The sequence below is a fragment of the Dreissena polymorpha genome, chromosome 5, assembly GCF_020536995.1.
Source record: "Dreissena polymorpha isolate Duluth1 chromosome 5, UMN_Dpol_1.0, whole genome shotgun sequence".
NCBI classification, from domain to species: Eukaryota; Metazoa; Mollusca; class Bivalvia; order Myida; family Dreissenidae; genus Dreissena; species Dreissena polymorpha.
Window position 1 is genome coordinate 33,703,370 of NC_068359.1, and position 22,050 is coordinate 33,725,419.

General features: G+C 35.8%; 1 protein-coding gene across 1 annotated transcript; it reads left to right on the top strand.

The window, feature by feature from the left end:
• The first annotated feature begins 274 nt into the window (after positions 1-274).
• On the top strand, positions 275-21,927 carry LOC127881297 (ETS domain-containing protein Elk-1-like). Its single transcript, XM_052429049.1, has 3 exons — positions 275-617; positions 16,281-16,394; positions 18,416-21,927. The coding sequence occupies exon 3, from the start codon at positions 18,418-18,420 to the stop codon at positions 19,480-19,482; it is 1,065 nt and encodes a 354-aa protein (XP_052285009.1). The 5' UTR covers positions 275-617; positions 16,281-16,394; positions 18,416-18,417; the 3' UTR covers positions 19,483-21,927.
• The last annotated feature ends 123 nt before the right edge of the window (positions 21,928-22,050 follow it).

Sequence of the window (22,050 nt, forward strand, 5' to 3'; positions counted from 1 at the left end):
CTGTAGTCTAAGAATCTTGCTATAAAAATACAATTGTTTGATTAATCAAAAGAAAGCCAACTGTCTTAAATAGGCCTAATTATGTAACTGCTATTTTATCTAATTGCAGAGATATCTACGTCTCTGCCAATTGCTATCAGAATAAAAGTGTAACTACCGGGTAGAGATAGGAGAAATAGCATTGGCTAACCGGTAGTATATAAATAGGACAGAGATAATAATGACGTCAGGGATTTCCCCGTAATTTAAAATAGCTTTCTTCCGGAATGCCAAACAATATGTCATAATGGCTAAAATGTCTATCGATTTCACAGTTTGCAATGAAAACGTGGATTTTATGGGAAGTTTTGATAGAAGAATCATGTGGGCCGTTACTTATATCACAACATAATAAGGTTAATAAGTGTGCAAAATAAAGGTTTCAATTAAAAGGAACTTAAGTGTGTCAAGTGCGTGGGTGAACAATTAACAACTCATGTTAAGTAGAACTAGATCTTCTTCAGAACTCCAAGTTATCGGAATATAAATCTGAACTAGCACATATACATTGTGTAAATACTTCTTACTCTTGTTAACAGCGCAGTAATACTGATATAAGTATTAGACGTACCGAATAGGTAAGTGAATATTCTTAGTTTTAATGAACATAAAGGGCAGAGTACTGTATTCGCCCCCTTGGCACAAATTTATACGTTGTTACAATTCTCGAACGAATCGATTTTCTCATATAATTAGACAGTTATTATCACCTATCATGGGAATGCACTTGACATAATTATACATGATATTATTAGTTAATCACAACGTGTCTGTCTGTGTTTACTACGGAATACCGTAAGGGCCATCGTGCATGTTCAGCGAGTTTTTTTCCCCAATTGGGAAAAGTACGTGTAACATGCCAGTACCTGTACCATGTCAATTGAGAAAAAATAGCACGAAAAACCATGAAATTTGGAAAATTCGCGTCGTGAAATCTTCCTATTGGGAATTGTGTTTTTTTATTGCTTGGTATCAATAGCACAAATCAACTCAAATAGTGATTTAAATTCATTTTGGCTTTAAATGTTCAGTGTCAGTGCTAGTTTTATTTGTTAACTTGCAGATAATGCACTTTTGGAAAAAATGTATGAAATTTTCCTTTCCTTTGGGAAATTTTTCAGACGGCAATTGGGAATGTTGTAGTTTTTCTTCAATTGGGAAAGTACCTTTTACGGGTACTTTATAAAGAAGGGACAAAATCACCGATGTTACAAATTAAAATCCAGAGGGCGACAATGCGATAGTACGATGGCGACAATGCGATAGTACAACGGCGACAATGCGATAGTACGATGGCGACAATGCGAAAGTACGATGGCGACAACGCGATAGTACGGTGGCGACAATGTGACAGTGCGACAATACGATGGCGACAGTGCGATAGTACGGTGGCGACAATGCGATAATGCGATGACGACAGTACGATAACGCGATAGTACGGTCGCCATCGTACGGTTTTCCGTAGTTTACTGTATGTCGATCTGTCTCCGTCAGTTTATCGCTCTCAGTCCATCCGTCCGTCCGTCTGTCTGTCAATAAACATGTCTTATGTACATGGATACTATGGCTTGCAAGTTAGTATCATATCTATATTTCATTAAGTCAAACCAATTACGACGACTTAGTAATCCTAAAGAAAAAAGGAAATATTTGTGAAGTCAACATTAAAAAGGTCAGGAAACATGTTTGAATACAAGGGCAATACTCTTCCTAGTAGTTGGAAAGGGCAGGGGCCTTTCTTGTGACAAGGGCACTGTACCACGCACGGTCATATGTTCCCTGTGGAATATGTTCAATGTTATTTTTTATAGTATATTTCGTATTACATGTATTTTTATTCAAACTTGGTTTCTCTTATAAATAACAATAAATTCACCTTGTTGTATAAAACTTGTATCAGATAAACAGAGCATGGTGGGGGTCCGTAGGGGCAGGATTGAATTTTGGGGTGGCAGGGTGCTCGCCCTTCCGTTTAGGCCAAACTGAATCACCGCACGGAGCGTATCTCTCATCTAGAGTCCGTGATCACCGAAGGTCATCATATGAATAAAATATCTCGCTCTTCTAAAATCGACCGAGCTTTTCCTCCAAAAGTATAAATTTGGACTAAGAAAAACGAATACCGTAACTAGAATTATTCACAAATCATTCTTAAAATCTTCCTCAATTAGCAACAAGTCATTTTAAAGAGCTACGTTTTAACTTTTACCAGCCACATTTACAACGGTTTCGTCATATTGCTCCTGATAAGGTCGCTCAAATTGAGTGTGTGGTCCATACATATGTGTCTTGTTCTGACAGAACTGGGCATAATGCATGTGCGTAAAATGCCGTCCCAGATTAGCCTGTGCAGTCCGCACAGACTAATCAGGGACGACACTTTCCGCTTAAACTTGATTTTCGGTAAGAAGGGACTTCCTTCAAACTAAAAATACCATACAAGCGGAAAGTGTCGTCCCTGATTAGCCTGTGCGGACTGCACAGGCTAATCTGGGACAACACTTTACGCACAAGCATTAAGCCCAGTTTTCTCAGAACAAGACACAAATAAACAGTGTAGCCCGTCTTAACCGGATCTCCTGGGGCGACGTAAACAATCCAGTAAAGTGACGATTCCGGTAACACACACTAGTTCAGCATATTTTTAAATTCAATAATACTTATTAACCATTTTCATTCCACGGCATCAATGAAATGTGAAGTTATTTATAAATGCGAAAGTTATTGCATTATAAATATTGAAACATTATAATTACGAATAATTGAGTCACTCTGATCACTTATTTTTTTCCACAATAGAATATTAAGTCAAAAAATGTCATTTTGTCAACTCCTTTTAAAGGGGCCTTTTCACAGATTTTGGCATGTTTTGAAGTTTGTCATTAAATGCTTTATATTGATAAATGTTAACAAAGCTCCAGTAAAAAATCAAAAATAACGAAAAAAGGTAACCCTCAGCAGGGTTCGCAGCAGAGTTCGAACCACTCACCCCTGGAGTCCTGGAGTACAAGATCTCCCACATAGACCACTCGGCCATCCTTCCGAATACAATTGCAGGTGTATTTTATACTTCATATTACAGAACTCTCCAAATTATTAATTCGTTGCAACGCTTTATAATTTTCGGGTTTTTAAATCGTCAAAAGATGCATATACTAGTAATGGCTATTTTAGAGTATGGTATATGTTCAGTATTACTGTTTCCTCTCAAATACCATAACTAAAACGAAAATTCACGAATCTGAAACAACTTACTTCAATTTTGTCAATTTACCAAAACGTGAAAAGACCTCTTTAACAGTTGGGTTTATTTTCTCAAACTTTCTGTTTTGAATTACCTCCTTGTGCAGATGAGTATACATTTAGGCTTCGACGACTTTTGAAAAAGTGATGACCCTTTGTCTGTTGTTTTTTCACTATATAATATGGGACATGCTCTGTTAAAAGGGGATTTAATCCATGGTTGTCCGCACAGGCTAATCAGGGACGACACTTTCCGCTTTTATGATATTTTTCATTTACAGAGAGTATCTTTTTAGCAAAAATCAAGTTTAGGCGGAAAGTGTCGTCCCAGGTTAATCTGGGACGACACTTAACGCACATGCATTAAACCCCATTTTTCACAGTGCACGTCTCAAATATAGTCCTATGGCGCGAGTCTCACTCTTAACCTATTTATGCCTAGCGTCTACAAAAAAGGTCTTGGCAAACAGCGTAGACCCAGATGAGACGCCGCATGATGCGGCGTCTCATCAGGGTCTTCGCTGTTTGCTTAAATTAATTTCTTTAAAAAATATTTTAAATATAGAAATAACTATACCAGACATCCCTAATTTTGGAAATAAATTGATCCAATTTAGAAGAATGGGACAGTCCACTAGGCAAAAATGGGTTACGGAAGAAATTCGGCTACATAATTATTAACTGTTGTCTGTCTTCAAATACAAAATATACAGTTCCAAAATTATTATTTTTCAACTCCTCGTTAATTATACAATGGATCTTGCTTAAACTTTCACAGTTGAATAACGCCAATGTGTCTAGAACCGTTCAGAAATGGAGTTTTTCCTGCGATGAGTTCTGGAAGAATTATGGTCTTTAAAGTTTAATCTGTGTTTCCATAATCGAGTACATGTTCCTAATTGTTTAACTCGTCCGGTTTAGAGATGATACGGTTTAGAGGGTTTCCGTCGTATGTAGAAAATAAGAATGGCTGTTAATAACATTTGAAATCGTGTCCTTGTGGCAAGCAAGTTCGATGTACATGCACACTCCTCAATCGGGACTCCTCGGACAATTCCGCCATAACGGCGACGGTGTGGTGTAGCCCACTGTCCGATGCGTTCAGATTGGCACACTCCTGTTTTCTTGTCGCGATAATGTTTGTCAAAATTTGACAGCTAGCTCCAAAAGACGCCGTAAGTGGTATGCCGGATAGTAAATAATGAAGTAAAGAGAAGTTTACTATATGAGCCTCGTTTTGGTACTACTAGGCTTAATGCATGTGTGTAGAGTGTCGTCCGGATTAGCCGGTGCAGATCGGGTACGACTTTTTTTGGTTTCATGTTATTTGTTCGTGTAAAGGAAGTCTCTGCCAAACGATAATCCAGTCTGGGCCAAAAGTGTCGTTCCTGATAAGCCTGTGTGGCCTGCACAGGCTTATCTTGGACAACACTTTACGCACGTGCATTAAGCCCAGTTTTTCAAGAACAGGCTCAAATGATAAAATCAAATTATTTCATATTTAAAACGCCTTCATGATTTCAAGCTTGCATTAGCAACAAAATTACTCGTATTTATTATTGTTTTACAATACCATAGTGTAATTTAGACATATTTCAATGATAGTTATATTCACGCTCTTGCACATATTAAAAAACTAATAAATTAAAAAAATCTATAAAAAAACACCAACATTAAACGATATAATATTTAAAAGGATCTTTTCGCGGTTTGGGAAATTGACAAAATATAAAATGTTGTTTCAGATTCGCACATTTTCTGTTTAGTTATGATATTTGTGAGGAAACAGTATTACTGAACATTTGCCATGCTCTAATATAGCCAATATATGCATCTTTTGATGATTGATGATTTAAAAACCTAAAAATTATAAAGCGTTGCAATGCGAAACGATTGAATAATTTGCTGTCGTTTAAATTTGTAAAACTACGAAGATTGCTTATATAACGTATACAATACGCTTCTTATGTATGCTTGGCAGGATAGCTCGCTCGGCTAATGCGTTTTTACTTATGGATTCTGGGGGACACTGGTTCGAGCCCTGCTGCGGGCTACTATGTTTCCTTTTTTAAATTGTATTTTTGATTTTTACTGGAGCTTTTAAAATTTAATGTTTACATTTATCAATATAAAGCATTTAATGACAAACTTCAAAACATGCCAAAATCTGTGAAAAATCCCCTTTAATGTGGCTAGTACTAGTATTTCACTAAATGACCGCTGACTGTTAAAAATGGCTGACGGTTGTTTCTGTAACCTTTTAACGTAATTAATGAACTTAATTCTGAATCGCCAGAGTAAAGATTACAAAGCCTTGCAGGTCTGGAACTGAAAGATTATTGCATCTATTTAGACAGTCGATATTTTCAAACACGGCGTTTGATAGAAGTATTTTAATACAAATATTTACAAATCAGTTGCCAAAATTTCGCATATACATGTATTCAATATTGAACGGCTGCTAGACAACAAGAGCTCAACTGTTGTGATTATGTGTTTTGTATTAAAGCTTGGTCTTTCCTTATGATTTTGTGTATAAAGTTCAATATACGATAAACCATTAACTCGTCACTTGTCGATCACTTCATATCCTACGGCCACTTGTTTGTCCTGCCGTTAGCAAAAGCCGTGTACGTGAGAATTCAATTAACGACTGTCTTCCTTAAATTATTTTCTGTATGTAATTAGACGACGTGAATTCGTTACTGTACATATGTATATTGATGTTTATAATAATATTATTGTTACACTTTTTTTTATAATTTTATGTTTTTGTTTAAGTTGAAGACAATACGTAAACCGATATGTAAATTTAAGTGGTTTGTATGGAAACGGAATATAATCGGTGACAGAAATAGAAAATATCGCAAGGGATTTCTAGGAATAAGAAATTCCATTGGTTGCTTACGAAGATTATTCTACAGTCACGTTCTAAAATCTTAGTGCATCGAACTTGATAAATCATATGTGAATTTTAAAATAAAACCAGTAATGGCAACAATGGCGGAAGTGGACATGTCAGATTTTTTTATCTTTGATGAAAGTTTCATAAAGAAAGGTAAGATACGCCATATCGAAATTCTACATTCTAATATTTAGTAAGATTCGTGTTTTAGAATGTTGTTGAGCATAAAATATACACATTTGAAGTGTTTTATTATTATAAAAGAGTTAAAGGAATATTAAGGTAAGTATTGCCTAAAATGTCAAAAGTAGAACAAAAATTACGACTTTTACATATACATAATGAACTTACAAAACGTTCATGTTAAAAGAACATTCTAATACAGTAATTAGAAATGAACTTACTAACTTACATAATATGACATTGGTGGGTAAACAACACAGAATAATCGCTAGCACTTATGTGACAGAGTGGCTATCAGCTATAATGCTGTTATTATTTATTGAAAATAAACTAAAATGGCAATAGATTATCTTACGTACGCCATGTGGATTATTATGCTATAATAATAAAAAGATATAGTCCACATACTTTTTGAATGGATTAAATATGCAAATTTAACAATCAGACGCGTCTGTTTTACATCTGTTTACAGATACACAACTATTTTAAGTTGGGTAAAATAAATGTGGGCTATGGTTCATCTAACAATAAAAATAAGAGTCATTATGCTAATTATATTAGCATATATTCTGAACAAATGCATTATAATTATATATAAATAAGATATAATGAATTAAATAAATACAATTAAACAAAGAATTAAATAAATAAAGAATTTATTAAACCCGCGGAACATAACGATTCGGCTGGCCGTATTCTTATTCTGAACAACATGAAATATGGACTTTCTTATTAAAAGAGTTTCTTTAACAAAAAAAAGATAACTTCATAACTTTTTTAGTACATGTTCTCATAAGGCTTAGGAATTTATATATGTCGTGTTCTGAGAAAACTGGGCATAATGCATGTGCGTAAAGTGTCGTTCCAGATTAGCCTGTGCAGTCCTCAAAGGATCATCTGGAACGACTCTTTCTGCCTAAATTGAATTTTTGCTAAGACGAGGCTTCATTTAAACGAAAAATGTCATAAAGGCGGAAAGTGTCGTCCCTGATTAACCTGTGCGGACAGCACTGGCTAATCTGGGACGACACTTTACGCACATGCATTATGCCCAGTTTTTTTCTCAGAACACGACTCATAAGATTTTACGTATTTTTTTTTATATCGTCGTAACAATGATGGATTAGCATACACTAGTATTCGTCTTCTATGTCACGTGAGTTACTACATAAACCATACATATTTCTTCCCTAGCTATGCGATTGTTACTACCCGTTTGAAATTTTAATGGATGACATGACATTCTTTATCCACAGAAGTAAAATCTGAAACTTTAAGGTAAGGCATCTAAATATTTATGCCCCCCTTCGAAGAAGAGGGGGTATATTGCTTTGCTTATGTCGGTCGGTCTGTCGGTCGGTCCGTCCACCAGGTGGTTGTCAGACGATAACTCAAGAACGCTTGGGCCTAGGATCATGAAACTTCATAGGTACATTGATCATGACTCGCAGATGACCCCTATTGATTTTGAGGTCACTAGGTCAAAGGTCAAGGTCACGGTGACCAGAAATAGTAAAATGGTTTTTGAATGATAACTCAAGAACGCATACGCTAGGATCATGAAACTTCATGGGTAGATTGATCTTGACTTGCAGATGACTCCTATTGATTTTGAGGTCACTAGGTCAAAGGTCAAGGTCACGGTGACCCGACAAAGTAAAATGGTTTCCGGATGATAACTCAAGAACGCATACGCCTAGGATCATGAAACTTCATGGGTAGATTGATCATGACTCGCAGATGACCCCTATTGATTTTGAGGTCACTAGGTCAAAGGTCAAGGTCACGGTGACCCGAAATAGTAAAATGGCTTTCGGATGATAACTCAAGAACGCATACGCCTAGGATCATGAAACATTATAGGTAGATTGATCATGACTTGCAGATTACCCCTATTGATTTTGAGGTCACAAGATCAAAGGTCAAGGTCACGGTGACCAGAAATAGTAAAATGATTTTCGGATGATAACTCAAGAACGCTTTTGCCTAGGATCATGACACTTCATAGGTACATTAACGTGACCCGCAGATGACCCCTATTGATTTTCAGGTCACTAGGTCAAAGGTCAAGGTCACAGTGACAAAAATCGTATTCACACAATGGCTGCCACTACAACGGACAGCCCATATGGGGGGCATGCATGTTTTACAAACAGCCCTTGTTTAATATTTGAATTGCATTTAAATTCAGTGAGAAATGCATTTTTTTACCATACTTCAGTACACGTTCCCAAGCCCATTATCATTTTTGGATATAACAAACTGTGTTACCCGATTTTTCTTCCCATTAATACAGTCTCTATTAGCATCTTTATAAACAACACTTAATATAATAGTATCGCTGTCTTAAATTGTAAACAATACGTAATTATTTTAGTGTATCTGTGGAATATAAAGTGGAGATCTGCCGAGTTCACCATAAACTGCAGCTGGACACATATTGCTTATTACTGTTAATAATCTTTTACACAAGTTAAGATGATTTACTTCTAGTTCCTTTGATTTTGGTATAAACCCAAACGTTGCACGAATAATTATAATATTTTATTAAGTATTGGTGTTACACAGGCATCGAATAGTTGACAAAATATTTTGGGCGGAATATCACAGTCGTAACATTTAAAAATAGAACATTCACGGAATTTAAGGATTACCATTGAAGTGTTCAATGTCTTAAATTGATACTTCGATTGGTTGGCTTTTGTAGGTCCATTTTTCGTTTGTTAATAACGCCCCACGTTTTCGGAAACCATTATTTTCGTTTTTGTTGTATTAACGGTTAGACCCCATGTACAACAATATGAAAACAAAAGATCTAAATTCATCTTAGTTTCTTCAGGAGTTTTACCAATAATAGCCATATCAACAGCGAACAACAACAAAATCACAATTATATCATCAATACTTAAGCCTGATCTATGTTACACTGTAAGTAAAGCTCTAAATCGTCAATAAATAATGAAAACAAATCAGGTGACATCACAACCCCTTGTTGTAAACCTCACAACGTAATTGAAATATTCAGAATTAGAAGAGAATACCATAACACGTTTTGGTACATGTCCACATATATATATATATATATATATATATATATATATATATATATATATATTGCAGTTTATACTTTGTTGCACTTTAAATCAATCACATTAGGTTTTAGGCGCAGCCAATGTTTTGAATAGTAAGGGATTTTTGCTGCCGCGACAATTCTATTACATTCAATTGAAAGCATACATTGGTGACTTATTTAGTTCTGTAAGGACCGTTTAGGCACCCTCTAAATGTGGATTCGACGAGGCGCATTATTTCTTTAATGATATTAAGACAATATATGCAACTGATTGCAGATTTGCACGAATTCTTACTTCCTTATTGCAATGCAGTTCTTCTGCGTAACTGTGACGACTGTCTGTACGTATATTGGTAGAGGTCAATTGCTACTTAAATCAAAATAAGATCGTTTATGCTACTATGACGAATATCGGGCCGCATATTAGTAGGGAGTCATTACTCAAGAAATGCAAGTACAACATAAAATCTCCCTTTTAAAAAATTTGGTCGTCGTAATAGGGACAAATAACTCTTTTTTAACCCAAGTGAAATCAGCCGTAAAATAAACATGGGAAAGCATGTTCCCTGTCAATCTGCACTCATATAATTGTCCAAGATTCATTTTTTGTTTGAATATACATCTCAATGATGGATTACGGAAAATAACCGAAATGTTACGATGTGTTTTCCGAGTTAACAATCGTCTAGAAAGTGTGCTTGACTAGTTCGCGGCTTCTAACTTCTAACTTCGAAAGTTTAATTGTATTAAAGTGATCGTAGTTATTTAAATAACACATACGTATTGAACACAAGTTAATTAGCTGTTTACCTTTTTCTACTGTTAATAATTTTTGTTTTAATCTTTAACGTCGTTTTTGAAAATCATTTAAATGCCAGACCAGTAAGTAATTTTTGGTATCTTTGTTATAAAAGAGTCAACAAGGATGAGCAGTGCAGTATTCAATTTCAAATGGATTTAATTCAAAATGTAAAAAAAGTACGAATGAACAGAATCTTATGACAGGATAAGCAATTAAATATTGACTAATTTTCTTGGAAATTTGGTGATTTGTTGTCGCGTAACGAGCGAAAATGAGTTAAATATATGTTGAAATGCAACTACCATCTTGGTAACGCGGGCATGCCGTTTTAAGTGTCCTTTAATCAATATAACAAACGCGAATGACCAAATTATTTAAATGAAATGTCCTTTTATAAATATCATTTTTTTAGTCCCCTACCGGTGAAACCGTATGGGACTTATGGTTTTCGCTCTGTGTGTCTGTAACACTTTTCTGGATCCTGCGATGACTTCAAAAGTTCTTAAAGATTGTTCATGAAACTTGGAACATGGATTGATGGCAATATGGACATTATGCACGTCATTTTATTTTGTTCCTACGTCAAGAATTCTGGTTGCTATGGCAACAAATAGTCTATAAATACTGCTGAAATGGTGTTTTTTTCTGGATCCTGCGATAACTTAAAACGTTCTTCATATTTTGTCATGAAACTTTAAATATGGATAGATGGCAATATGGACATTATGCACGTCATTTCATTTTGTTTCTACGTCAAAAATTATGGTTGCTATGGCAACAAATAGACTAGAAATACTGCTGAAAATGGTGTGTTTTTTCTTGATCCTGCGATAACTTTAAAAGTTTTTATTATTTTTTCATGAAACTTGAAACATGGATAAATGGCAATATGGACATCATGCAGGTCATTTCATTTTGTTCAAACGTCAAAATTTCTGGTTGTTATGGCAACAAATAGACTTGAATTACTGCTAAAAAATGGTGTTTTTTCTGGATACTGCGATAACTTAAATTCTTAATATTTGTTCGTGAAACTTGAAACATTGATAGATGGCAATATGGACATTATGCACGTCATTTCAGTTTGTTCCTACGTCAAAAATTCTGGTTGCTATGACAACAAATATAAAAAAAGAAAAAAAGATAATAGTGGAGCCGGTAGGGGACAAATATTGCCTGGCAATAGTCTTGTTTCTTATATATTCAAAATAAATATTTTATGCCGTTTTGTGCACCTACATTTCCCAACAGTTTCTTATAATGAAAGTGTACGTTACATCTTTAATTTCACCGTACAAGAAGATTAAACAATATGTTGACTGTTGATTGATTGCGTATTATGAAACATATCTTACGAAATATTTTTATGCATCTCTATATCATTACGATTTGTTCATAGACGATAAGCTTTAATAAATATTTTAGGGGCATTTTGACAGTTGTTACAGTATTTAATAAAATGATATCATTTTTTAATGGTGTTTAAATGTTTTATTGACACATATTTCTCGTTTTTAAAACGCTCAATAAAATATATACTTTCATAAAAATTTTAGCGTGCGCGGGAGGGAAAAAAAGTTACTGTAGCAGTAATAAAGTTATGACAGAAATATACCGCTTTATGCTTGCGCACTATCCATAAGGGGAGTGAAGTGTAGCTGAAATTTCGCGTCAGTCCTCTGCTTAGGTAAAGCGCGTGCTATTTTAATATCAGAGGGTGGGGATTTTTTTTTTTCGTTTTTTTTTTCATTTTTTCTCTCATTAAACATGATTTTATATATTTATTTGAATATACTATCCAGGGTACAATACTTCCACCTGTGTGAAGAATCAGGGGGATCGAAAACACAATTTTTTTGGCATTTTATATTATTTTCTGGCACGATTTTCATAAATATAACATTGTTACTAGGTACCTAATTGCAAACCAATATATTGATGGATCTTTATATGAAGGTGGAAATACCGTCGATAGTCACCGAAGTTTATTAACAGTTTTTTTTCGCCATGCTAAATAACACATGATTTTATCCAATGCCAATTTACTAATCTTTTTCGTTTCCTTTTATAACTAAATTACACGAGTTTATGAGCAAGTTAAATGTATATTCACTCGGATTGTTGTAAGCAAACGGCGCATGCAACTACTCATCGTTTTTTCAAACCTCCGCAACAATCTAACCTAATTAGATAAGGATTTATATCTCTGCGATTCACTGGCAGCGAATAAAGTTTGTTCACAGACCCACAGTGGAGTTTGTTTTTAAAATCGTGACAAACGCCGGTGCAGTCCCGTGAGTCACTGCGCAAATATCTGAGACACGGGCTTAAAGTACGATAAGCATCATGTTTACGATGAAATACTGTGAAGTTTCACGCGTGCACAAGTATTTTATTGAAAAAGAGGCTTTTTAAGGGCGGCAGGTCACAGATTTGAGACGATTCGTCTGTTGTAAAATATACAAAAAGCTATTTTTATTTAGGTCTAGACGCATGTATTTTAGAAACATGCAAGTCGTACTAATGTCAGCCATATCATTTGGTGGGGGTGTTTAAAAAAAAAATAAACATGTCCCGTTCGCATCTTTGAAATAGTATTGTTCATTGAAATTACTTTAAATGGCGATTGAACTATATTTTTCAATGTTATGAATCGCATATGTGGCATTGAACAATTTGTTACAGGGTTTAAAATAGATTACATTTAAGCTCACCCTAGTACAAAGTGTTAAATGGTAAGCTATTCTGGTCAATCATCATACGTCGTCGTCGTCCGCTGTCGTAGTCATCAACAATTTGCTTCAAACAATGTTCTTATCTGAGCGCGCTTGGAATATATTAACAAAATTGGGCACTAATGGTCTTTGGGTACACATCTACCAAAATGTCTCTATATCTACTTATTTTGATTTGATAAAAGATTGCCGACAAGGACCTGGCCTTATTTCCCGATATGACTTATTAGAAATAGTTGAAAATTTCATTTGAACAACAGAACCAGTTTGCAAGAATCACCAATGGATGGTCCTCCTCCAAATACACTATATGTTTTAGGTGTTATAATATGGCCGAAATTGAACTAATTTTCCTTTAATAATTATATTGATAGCAATTCGGAAACTTTCTAGTAACAACTCAACGGTCCGATTTTTAAATTATTATTATTTAACGGAGATTCAGATTTTATCAACCTGTTGATTTAATAGACTTTGCTAATTTTGTCCATCTAAAGAATGTACGTTGTATACTGACCATGCAGATCCAGCATATGTTAACAAGCCATTTCATTCTAACATTTAATCTTGATACCATAAACTCTGGGAGAAACCTAATGCCATATCGTCCCACTTTAGAAAAAAACCTGCTTACAATGTGTTTTTTGTTTCAATGACGGTTTATTACATTGAATGATATTTATTCAAGAATTAATGTCACCCTTTGAAACACCATCCACTCAGTTTGGCTTAGTAAAAACTATTTCAGTTTAATAAACCACAAGAATGGCACGGCGTCTCTTTGGCCTGTTTCAAGTGCAAAGCGCTCAAGTGAGCAAGATTGTCAAGCAACTTGGATCACAAAGTATACTCGGTAACGACATTTCATGCATTATTATCTATAAAGTGGCTGATGGTATCACTTACACATAATGGGACACACTTAAACCAAACATACATGCGTATACGTCATTATTGTGGCTCTTGTGTTCAAGGATACCCATCAAAGATCACACGTTTCCCCGTTTAAAGTGTTTTGCTGTCCTATAGTTTGCTACATAAGCAACATGCTTAATGTGCTTAAATTGATTTTACTTGCCGTTACACTCTGCAGTGTGTGCTACAAAATATTACTATTACTTTTGTATTAGTTTGTTTACATAAGTTAAGCTTAACATTGTTTTCTGCACTTAATTTAGATGATTAGTTTGCATCGCACTGCATTCTGTCCTACAAAATCTTACTGTTAGTAGGTTTACGTAAGTTAAGCATAACCTTGATTTCTGCACTTAAGCAGAGACGTTATCTACGTCTCTGACTTAAGTTAGATGATTAGTTTGCATTTAATGGCTGTCGTGTCGGTTTTAATCAGGTACCAGGTTGAAGCTAGTCAGATAATACTTAACACACAAATTAAATCTCAATTCGACAATTGCAATTTACGCGCCCTCTGGATCTCTTAGTTACATCTTTCTTGGTAGTTAAAGTTTAGCGGTATTACCCTTATGTACAACATTAAATGATATTTGTTAATTACCTAAACTCCAGAATGCACATGAGTGTTTATGCAGTCTTAGTAAAAACTTAACTTTTGATTGGCTTTTCGAGACTACTCAGAACCAATCGAATCTTTTGTATTCAGATTCCAATGAAAGCTTATCTTGGATAAGCCAATCGTTGTCAACGTCTTTCACAAAGAACGCTGGTAATAATAAAACTTGCCCTGGATGACTGCTGTTATCGTAAACAGCTGGTTTTCAGTTTATTTTCTTCTGCAGTGGGTCCCACACTTCTGACAGATCCACGTAACCAGAGACACTGACTCTTAAGACTGGAGGCATTTCGTCTCAAAATGTGTTTTCAAGTACGCGTGTATTTTTAATGAAATACGAATTAATGACGGTTGTTTATTGAAGAAAGATTTTCCCCTTGTGACACTTGAATTTTACAGTGCCGTTTTATTTGAGTATGGCATTTTCCATTATTTCAATATTTTTTGCGAAGCAATTTTCATCATCAGTCTTCAATGTTAGTTAGATAATTATACTAGTAAGAACGGGAATGTTGTATTTAAATGGCCTTTGTCCATCGCGTTTTTGCTTCAAGCCCCTGTCATGCAGCATCAAACTAGTAATACATTACTAGTTGTAACAAAGAATATATCAATTAGTTTATATCTGTCTGAATTACCATTTTTGGCTGGTCAAACGAAAATTCAGCCATTGACTACACATAATTATACTATTCTTTTAAACTTACCAAGTTGCAGTACCGCATTTCAAAACATGCAAACAGCAGACAATACATTTATAAGTTCATAAAGAGGTACACACAAACTGAATGAGAAATGAAAGGCAACTGTACCGATATTTAATATAGTACTGCCATGTAAACTGAGATCTATAAAATTATGGGGCTCTTAGTATTAATATTTATATGAATCAAGCTTAATTAAGAGCAGTTTTTAAATTTAAATTTGTTAATACTCCTTTCACAATTAAATAGCTATATCATGTAAAATGATAAAACTTATTTTGTGTCAGTTTTAACACAATTTCTTAATTCATCAAAATGATGAGATCCCTTCAAGTACAAAGCATGTACGACATTTGTACAGCAATATCAAAACACTCAAAGAGCGACCGCCCTAATTCCATGCCAAAGTGTACTTACATCATTTGGAATTAATCGTTCGCCAGACGAAGCATGTTTTGGGCGATATTTTTTACGCTGATACGTTAACTGCAAAACGTATCAAGAATGTGGCTCCACGAGCTATTTTAGTCGCTGTGGTTACACTTGCTTACTACGACGTCTGGAAACATATTACTCAGGCGCTCTTTGTTTACGAAGATTTTGTGTGAAAACTGTTTCTTTTTATAAAACTCAGAACATTTTGACATGTTCGTGTCGCGTTGCTTGGGGCGCTGTAATGTTTGGGCTGGAAGTGTCATGTCATAATATTGTTTTGTTTTTATTTCAAGCGCTTTATTTCTTTGTCGTGTTTGTTATGGGAATGAACAAATAATACTCACGATATTACTACATAATAGACATTTGTGTCATTATTTTCAACTTAACTGGATCTGTACAAATTGTTGCAACCGTTTAAGGATGATATTAAAACTGTTTTCGAGATTAAATGTGGCGAAACTACAAAGTTAGAGACTCGGAGCTTAACATTTAGATTTAAATATAAGTGTGTCAAAAGGTAGCCGCCTTCAGCCCTGGCGATGATTCCGCTTTCCCCGGGCATCGAGGGGCTGAGTCCCCCGCCATACTGCCGATGTCATCGCTTTATATTCTATCCGTTCCTTGCAGAACCCTCGTTCTGTCACGTGACGTCAACTTACCCGGATCTGACGTCATCAGTGGACTATGAGACTGGACTTGCCACATTGGTGGAGTCATCTGTGGATTCATCGCAATTTCGATGTAAGTGTTAGTTGATTTTTGGTCTCTGATATTATCTAGTTTTACATAAATTAACATAATTATTTGCCAGGAGCAATGTTGTTAAGCTCATGTTTGCAAGAAATCACTTGTTTTGGTTTCATGTATGAGGCATTAGAAAACTTAATGTTAACATGCATTTTTCGAAAATGCAAATTTCAGCCAGGTAATATGTGAGTCGTGATCAATGTCCGCGCTTTTACAACTAAAGTGTTATATTGCTTAGAATGTGTTTACTCCTCCGATGACAAACGCATCAGTGATAGCGTACGAAGAGTCAATAAAAGTAAATTATCAAAGTAAATGTCCACATGTGTAAGTCCAATCCAGATGTGGAACTTGCTGGATGTTGTTTTAGATAGTCTTAAACGCTAACCATATTCAAAAGTGCTAATAAAGTTATTTAAACAGGGTTTTATTGTCAACTCAAAGTTGGGACACTAAAATCGTGCTTGTGCGTACACATATTCTGTACGCAACGTCTCTTTTTACTTCTGTGTGGATTCCTCTTAAACGTTGATTACCCAATGGTATTATTGTGAAAGTGATCGTTAAGGAGGACATATATGCTGAGACCGTTTTGATTTTTTGTCTCTTTGTCTGTTTTCTTCTAAAATATATTGAGCCTGGCTCGGGGAAAACGGGGCTTCATGCCTGCGTGTATAGTGTCGTCCCATATCAGCCTGTGCAGTCCGCACATGCCAATTACATGTAGGGGCAAAACTTTATGGTATTTTTCGTGTTAAGGAAGTATCTTTTTAGCGAAAATCGAGTTTAGGCGGTAGGTGCAGTCCATTATAAGCCTGTGCGGACGGCACATGCTAATCGGACGGCACTTTACCCACATGCTTAAGCCCCCTTTTTAGAGCGACACTCTATTAAAAAATGAAATTGTAGTCATTATTCCTCTGTACCTGGTTGATGAATTAGGTCATTACTTCACTGCTAAACACCATAAAAATAATAGAAAATGAAGAAATTGCAGTGCCAACGAATTTTAAGGACTTATATTTATTTCCCGAGTAGACTATATATCGAAAATATGTTGGTGGTCGTGACCGCAAGCCATTCATAAGGATGGATGAGTCTGCGTCCAAACCAGGGTAATGTGGGCATCGATGTCTATGACACATATAATTTTTGTTAGTTTGCGCGTCAAAACAAGTTTCATATTGTTGACGATAGAAAGTTGTTGATGGCGTCACTTCAATTTAAGCAAAAGCAAAACCATTTGGTTTGTCAATTAATATAAGTTGATAGTATTTAATTCAACGCGTTTGGATTTTATATTATTTTAGATATACGTTGAATGGGCTAAACTTTACGTGTATCATGTTTTTACCTTTGCATAATAGTGTAACACAATTTTTTGTTGTTACATGTTTTAGTAATGGAATCGAACGTATTTTGTGTCATATTTCAGTAATGGATTTGGACATAAAGCTTTGTGTCATGTTTCAATCATGGATTCGAACACAACGCGTTGTGTCATGTTTCAGTAATGGATTCGAATATAACGTTTTATGACATGTTTCAGTAATAGATTCGAACATAACGCTTCGTGTCATATTTCATTCATGGATTTGAACAACATGTTTCAGTAATGGATTCAATCATAACGCGTTGTGACATATTTTAGTCATTGATTCGAACCATACATTTTGTGTCATGTTTGAGTAATGGATTCGAATCTAACGCTTTATGAAATGTTTCAGGAATGGATTCGAAAATAACGCTTTGTTCCATGTTAAAGTAATGGATTCGAATATTGCGCTTTGTTTCATGTTTGAGTAATTGATTCGAACGTAACGCTTTTGTCATGTTTGAGTAATGGATTCGAATCTAACGATTAAATGGATTCGAACATTACGCCTTTTGTCATGTTTCAGTCGTGGATTAGAACATAACGATTTGTGTCATGTTTTAGTAATGGATTCGAACATACCGCTCTGTGTCATGTTTAAGTAATGGATTCAAATATAACGGTCTGTTTCATGTTTCAGTAATGGATTCAAACATAACGTTGTGGCAGTTTTTACTGGACCTGTTGGTAAGCAACAAGCACAAAGAGCTTATACAGTGGACGAACAATGAGGGCGAATTCAAACTGCTCAACCCGGAGGAGGTTGCCCATCTCTGGGGACAGCGCAAGAACAAACAAAATATGAACTATGACAAGCTTAGCAGAGCGTTGCGATATTATTATGACAAGAACATCATCAAGAAAGTGATGGGACAAAAGTTCATGTACAAATTCGTGTCTTTTCCCGAAATTGTGAAAACTGAAACAAAAGTGCCTTTCAAGCAGAAAATGGAGACTCTGGCCCAAGAGTACGGGCAGCAGACGTACCCGCACCTAGCGTCATACAATTCGGCCGCCGTGAAGTCGTCTGCACAGAACGCCATGAGCGGCTATATAAAAACTGAGGACTCCTCCTCGAACGAAAGTGACTCGTTTTTGAAGACCTCCGCGCGAAAACCACATTCATATAATGGGTATTTAAAACAAGAACAGCTCACAGTGAATCAATCTCAGGCTGCTCAGGATTTCTCGTCGGCCTCGATGCCTGTGCTGCCTATTTCAGTGGTATCCACTCATTGTTCTGTGATAGCCAGTTCATCGCAATCTTTTAACAATTATACCGAAGCAAAATTTACATCGGTTGCATCGCCACAAAATAATCAAAACATTTCGAAATCCAGTACAAAACCTAAACCAGGACCGCTAACATTAAATGTGTCCGCGAATCCTACACCGCCTCCCCCGCCTCATCCTGTAGTGCAGACGACAATTACCGAGCCTTCGCCTGGACCAATACTCAGTCCGAAATTTTTCCCGGTGCATACGCCGTTTGCGCTGTTTCCCCCTAGAACGCCGCTACCGTTACATTTCTGGAGCTCCCTAAGTCCTATCATTACCATCAGCCCTAGAATGCCGTCGTCGTCATCGGCGTTTCAATTTCCGAACGGAAGTGGAGCGCAGTTGACTCTCCCAAATTTCAGCGCCATAGAGGGCTTGCATTCGCCGGTTGTGTCTACTCCGAGCAAGAAAATACCCCTTCAGTCGTAACGCCTGTAGAACTGCTGCACTATTGACAGAGGCTCGTCCTGGGAAAACTGGGCTTAACCCATTTATGCCTAGTGGACTCTCCTATCCATCTAAATTGGATCAATTTATCTCCAAATTTAGTGATGTCTAGTATATTTATTTCTATATTTAGAATATTTCTTACATAAATTCCTTTAAGCAAACAGCGCAGACCCTGATGAGACGCCGCATCATGCGGCGTCTCTTCAGGGTCTACGCTGTTTGCCAATGCCTTTTTTCTAGACGCTAGGCATAAATGGGTTAATGCATGTGCGTTAAGTGGCGTCCCAGATTAGCGTGCTCAGTTCGCACTGTCTAATCAGCTACGACACTTTCTGTCCGAACTGGAGTTTCGCTAAGAAGAGACATCGTTTAAAGGAAACATTCAATCATATCTGAAGTTTTCGTCCCTGATTAGCCTGTGCGGACTTCACTTGCTTATATATGTGGCGACACTGGACGCACATGCTTGAAGCCTAGTTTTCTCGGAGCGTGGCTAAATAAGTAATATGTGATTGAAATGCTTTAACATTCAGGTCAGTCATTTTATATGAGTTAGCGGTTTGTGTTGTTGGCGCAATCTAGCCCTTAAAGTGCTAATACCTACATGAAACAAGTGATACAAAAGCATGCCCGATATCTTGTGAATTGTAAATTTGTACTTGCACATTAAACATATTGCCCACATATGAAATGCACAACCGTACGCCCGATATAACATACTACTTTGTAGCGCAATGTGTGGATTGTCAATATAACGTGGGAAGAGTTTGAGATGTTCACTGTCATATGTACAAATTTAACTACATGTATACATTGGGGCGAAAGGCTGTGACGGCTTTGACCAGTACACAAACCGTTGTCCATTTGTAATTAAATAGAGGCTTTTATGATGTCATTGCGCTTTCATGTTTACCTTTTGTCATAACTGTTCAAATAATTTTGTGGAAACCCGTTCATCATTTTGTAAAACACATTTGAGACACAGTTTAAATATATTTATACCATGATTATTTGTTTTCGATCAAATGTCAATTTTTTTTTTGAAACTCAAACAATTTTATTTAAGTAAATACAGGCCACCGGCCCCAAAATGCACAATATACACATGTTATATAAAATATGAATCGCGTCATGCGAAAAAATGGTCTAATGATTCCATCTGCGGCCAATGTAGATGCAGACCAGCCTGCGCATGCGCGAAGTCTGTTCTGAAGCCACCCTGTCAACTGTCACGCAATGTTTTTAAGTCTCACAAGATCACAAGTCGAAGGTCAAAGGTAAAAAACATGTAAAAGTGCAGGGGATGACCCAACTTGTATGGACTGTAACTTCATCAGTGTTCAGGCAATTTGATGTTATGATTTGCCATTAATTTGAAAATATTGATATATTCCTTACAAATAAGTTCTGCTAGGGCAAAGAGTAGGGGCAAGATCTGCCTGGCAGAAAAATGATTCAAATTAATTATAAAAATTATTGTAAACATGCTTAAAACGCTGTCAACTGACATCTGAGGATATTCTTGTGAAGGGTTAGTTAATATGTTTTATTTTTATTTTATTATACATTTTTTATTTTCTAAACACATGTATTTGCTTATATAATATACATGCAGCAATTGTGTATGTTATTTTATAAAAATGTTGACATATTTTAAACAACACTTATATTTTGAGGTATGGAATCTAGATTAAACTTAAAAAAGTGTGAATATAAGACCACCGCCAAATACTACATTAATTTGAGTTTAATTTGAGTTTCACTATACCGATGTGATGTATTCATGCATATTTATTATGAAGTACTACTATTTTCGTGTGAAAACATAAAAAAAATATCCAAAATATTATCCAATATCTCACAAACTCCATGACTGGGTTACCATGACAATTTATGCATAGTTATAACTTGAAAACTATTGTTGTTTTTTCTTGAAAATTTATCAATATTGTTTTTCTTGATGCAACTGTTCTGTTTTAAGTCATTCATAGCTGGGTTGTTTATTATAAGTCCTAATCAGTTGTATTCTCAGGAATCCACCTTAAGCTTTCATTTTACATGTATCACAGTGTGTATTGTTTTACATATTATTTAGCCTCGCTCAGCGAAAAGGGGCTTTAATGCATGTGTGTAAAGTGTCGTCCCAGATTTACATGTGCAGTCCGCACAGGCTAATCAGGGACGACACTTTCCGGTTTTATTTAAATAATTGTTGAAAGGAAGTGTCTTGTAAACAAGCATCCCGTATCGGCGGAAAGTTTCGCATTGCACAGGCTAAGCTGGGACGCCACTTTTCGCATATGCATTAAGTCCTCTTTTCCTAGAGCGAAACTCCTTATTATCTTAAAGTAGTGTTGTTTTTATGTTGCACATTATCCTGAACGATATTATTAGTGCTATCATGTGATTAAACATCATAAGCGACTCGGGTTCCGAGAACTTCAATATTTATTTAAAATGTATTCTGATAACATTGTATTAGGCGTGTTAAAGATTTCAAGGAAGGAACTAAGAAAGAAAGGAGTTGTATTTCGCCCCCTGAATAAT

What these genes read in the sequence shown, in the direction of transcription:
- LOC127881297 (XM_052429049.1), top strand. Translation starts at nt 18,418, where the DNA reads ATGGATTCAAACATAACGTTGTGGCAGTTTTTACTGGACCTGTTGGTA.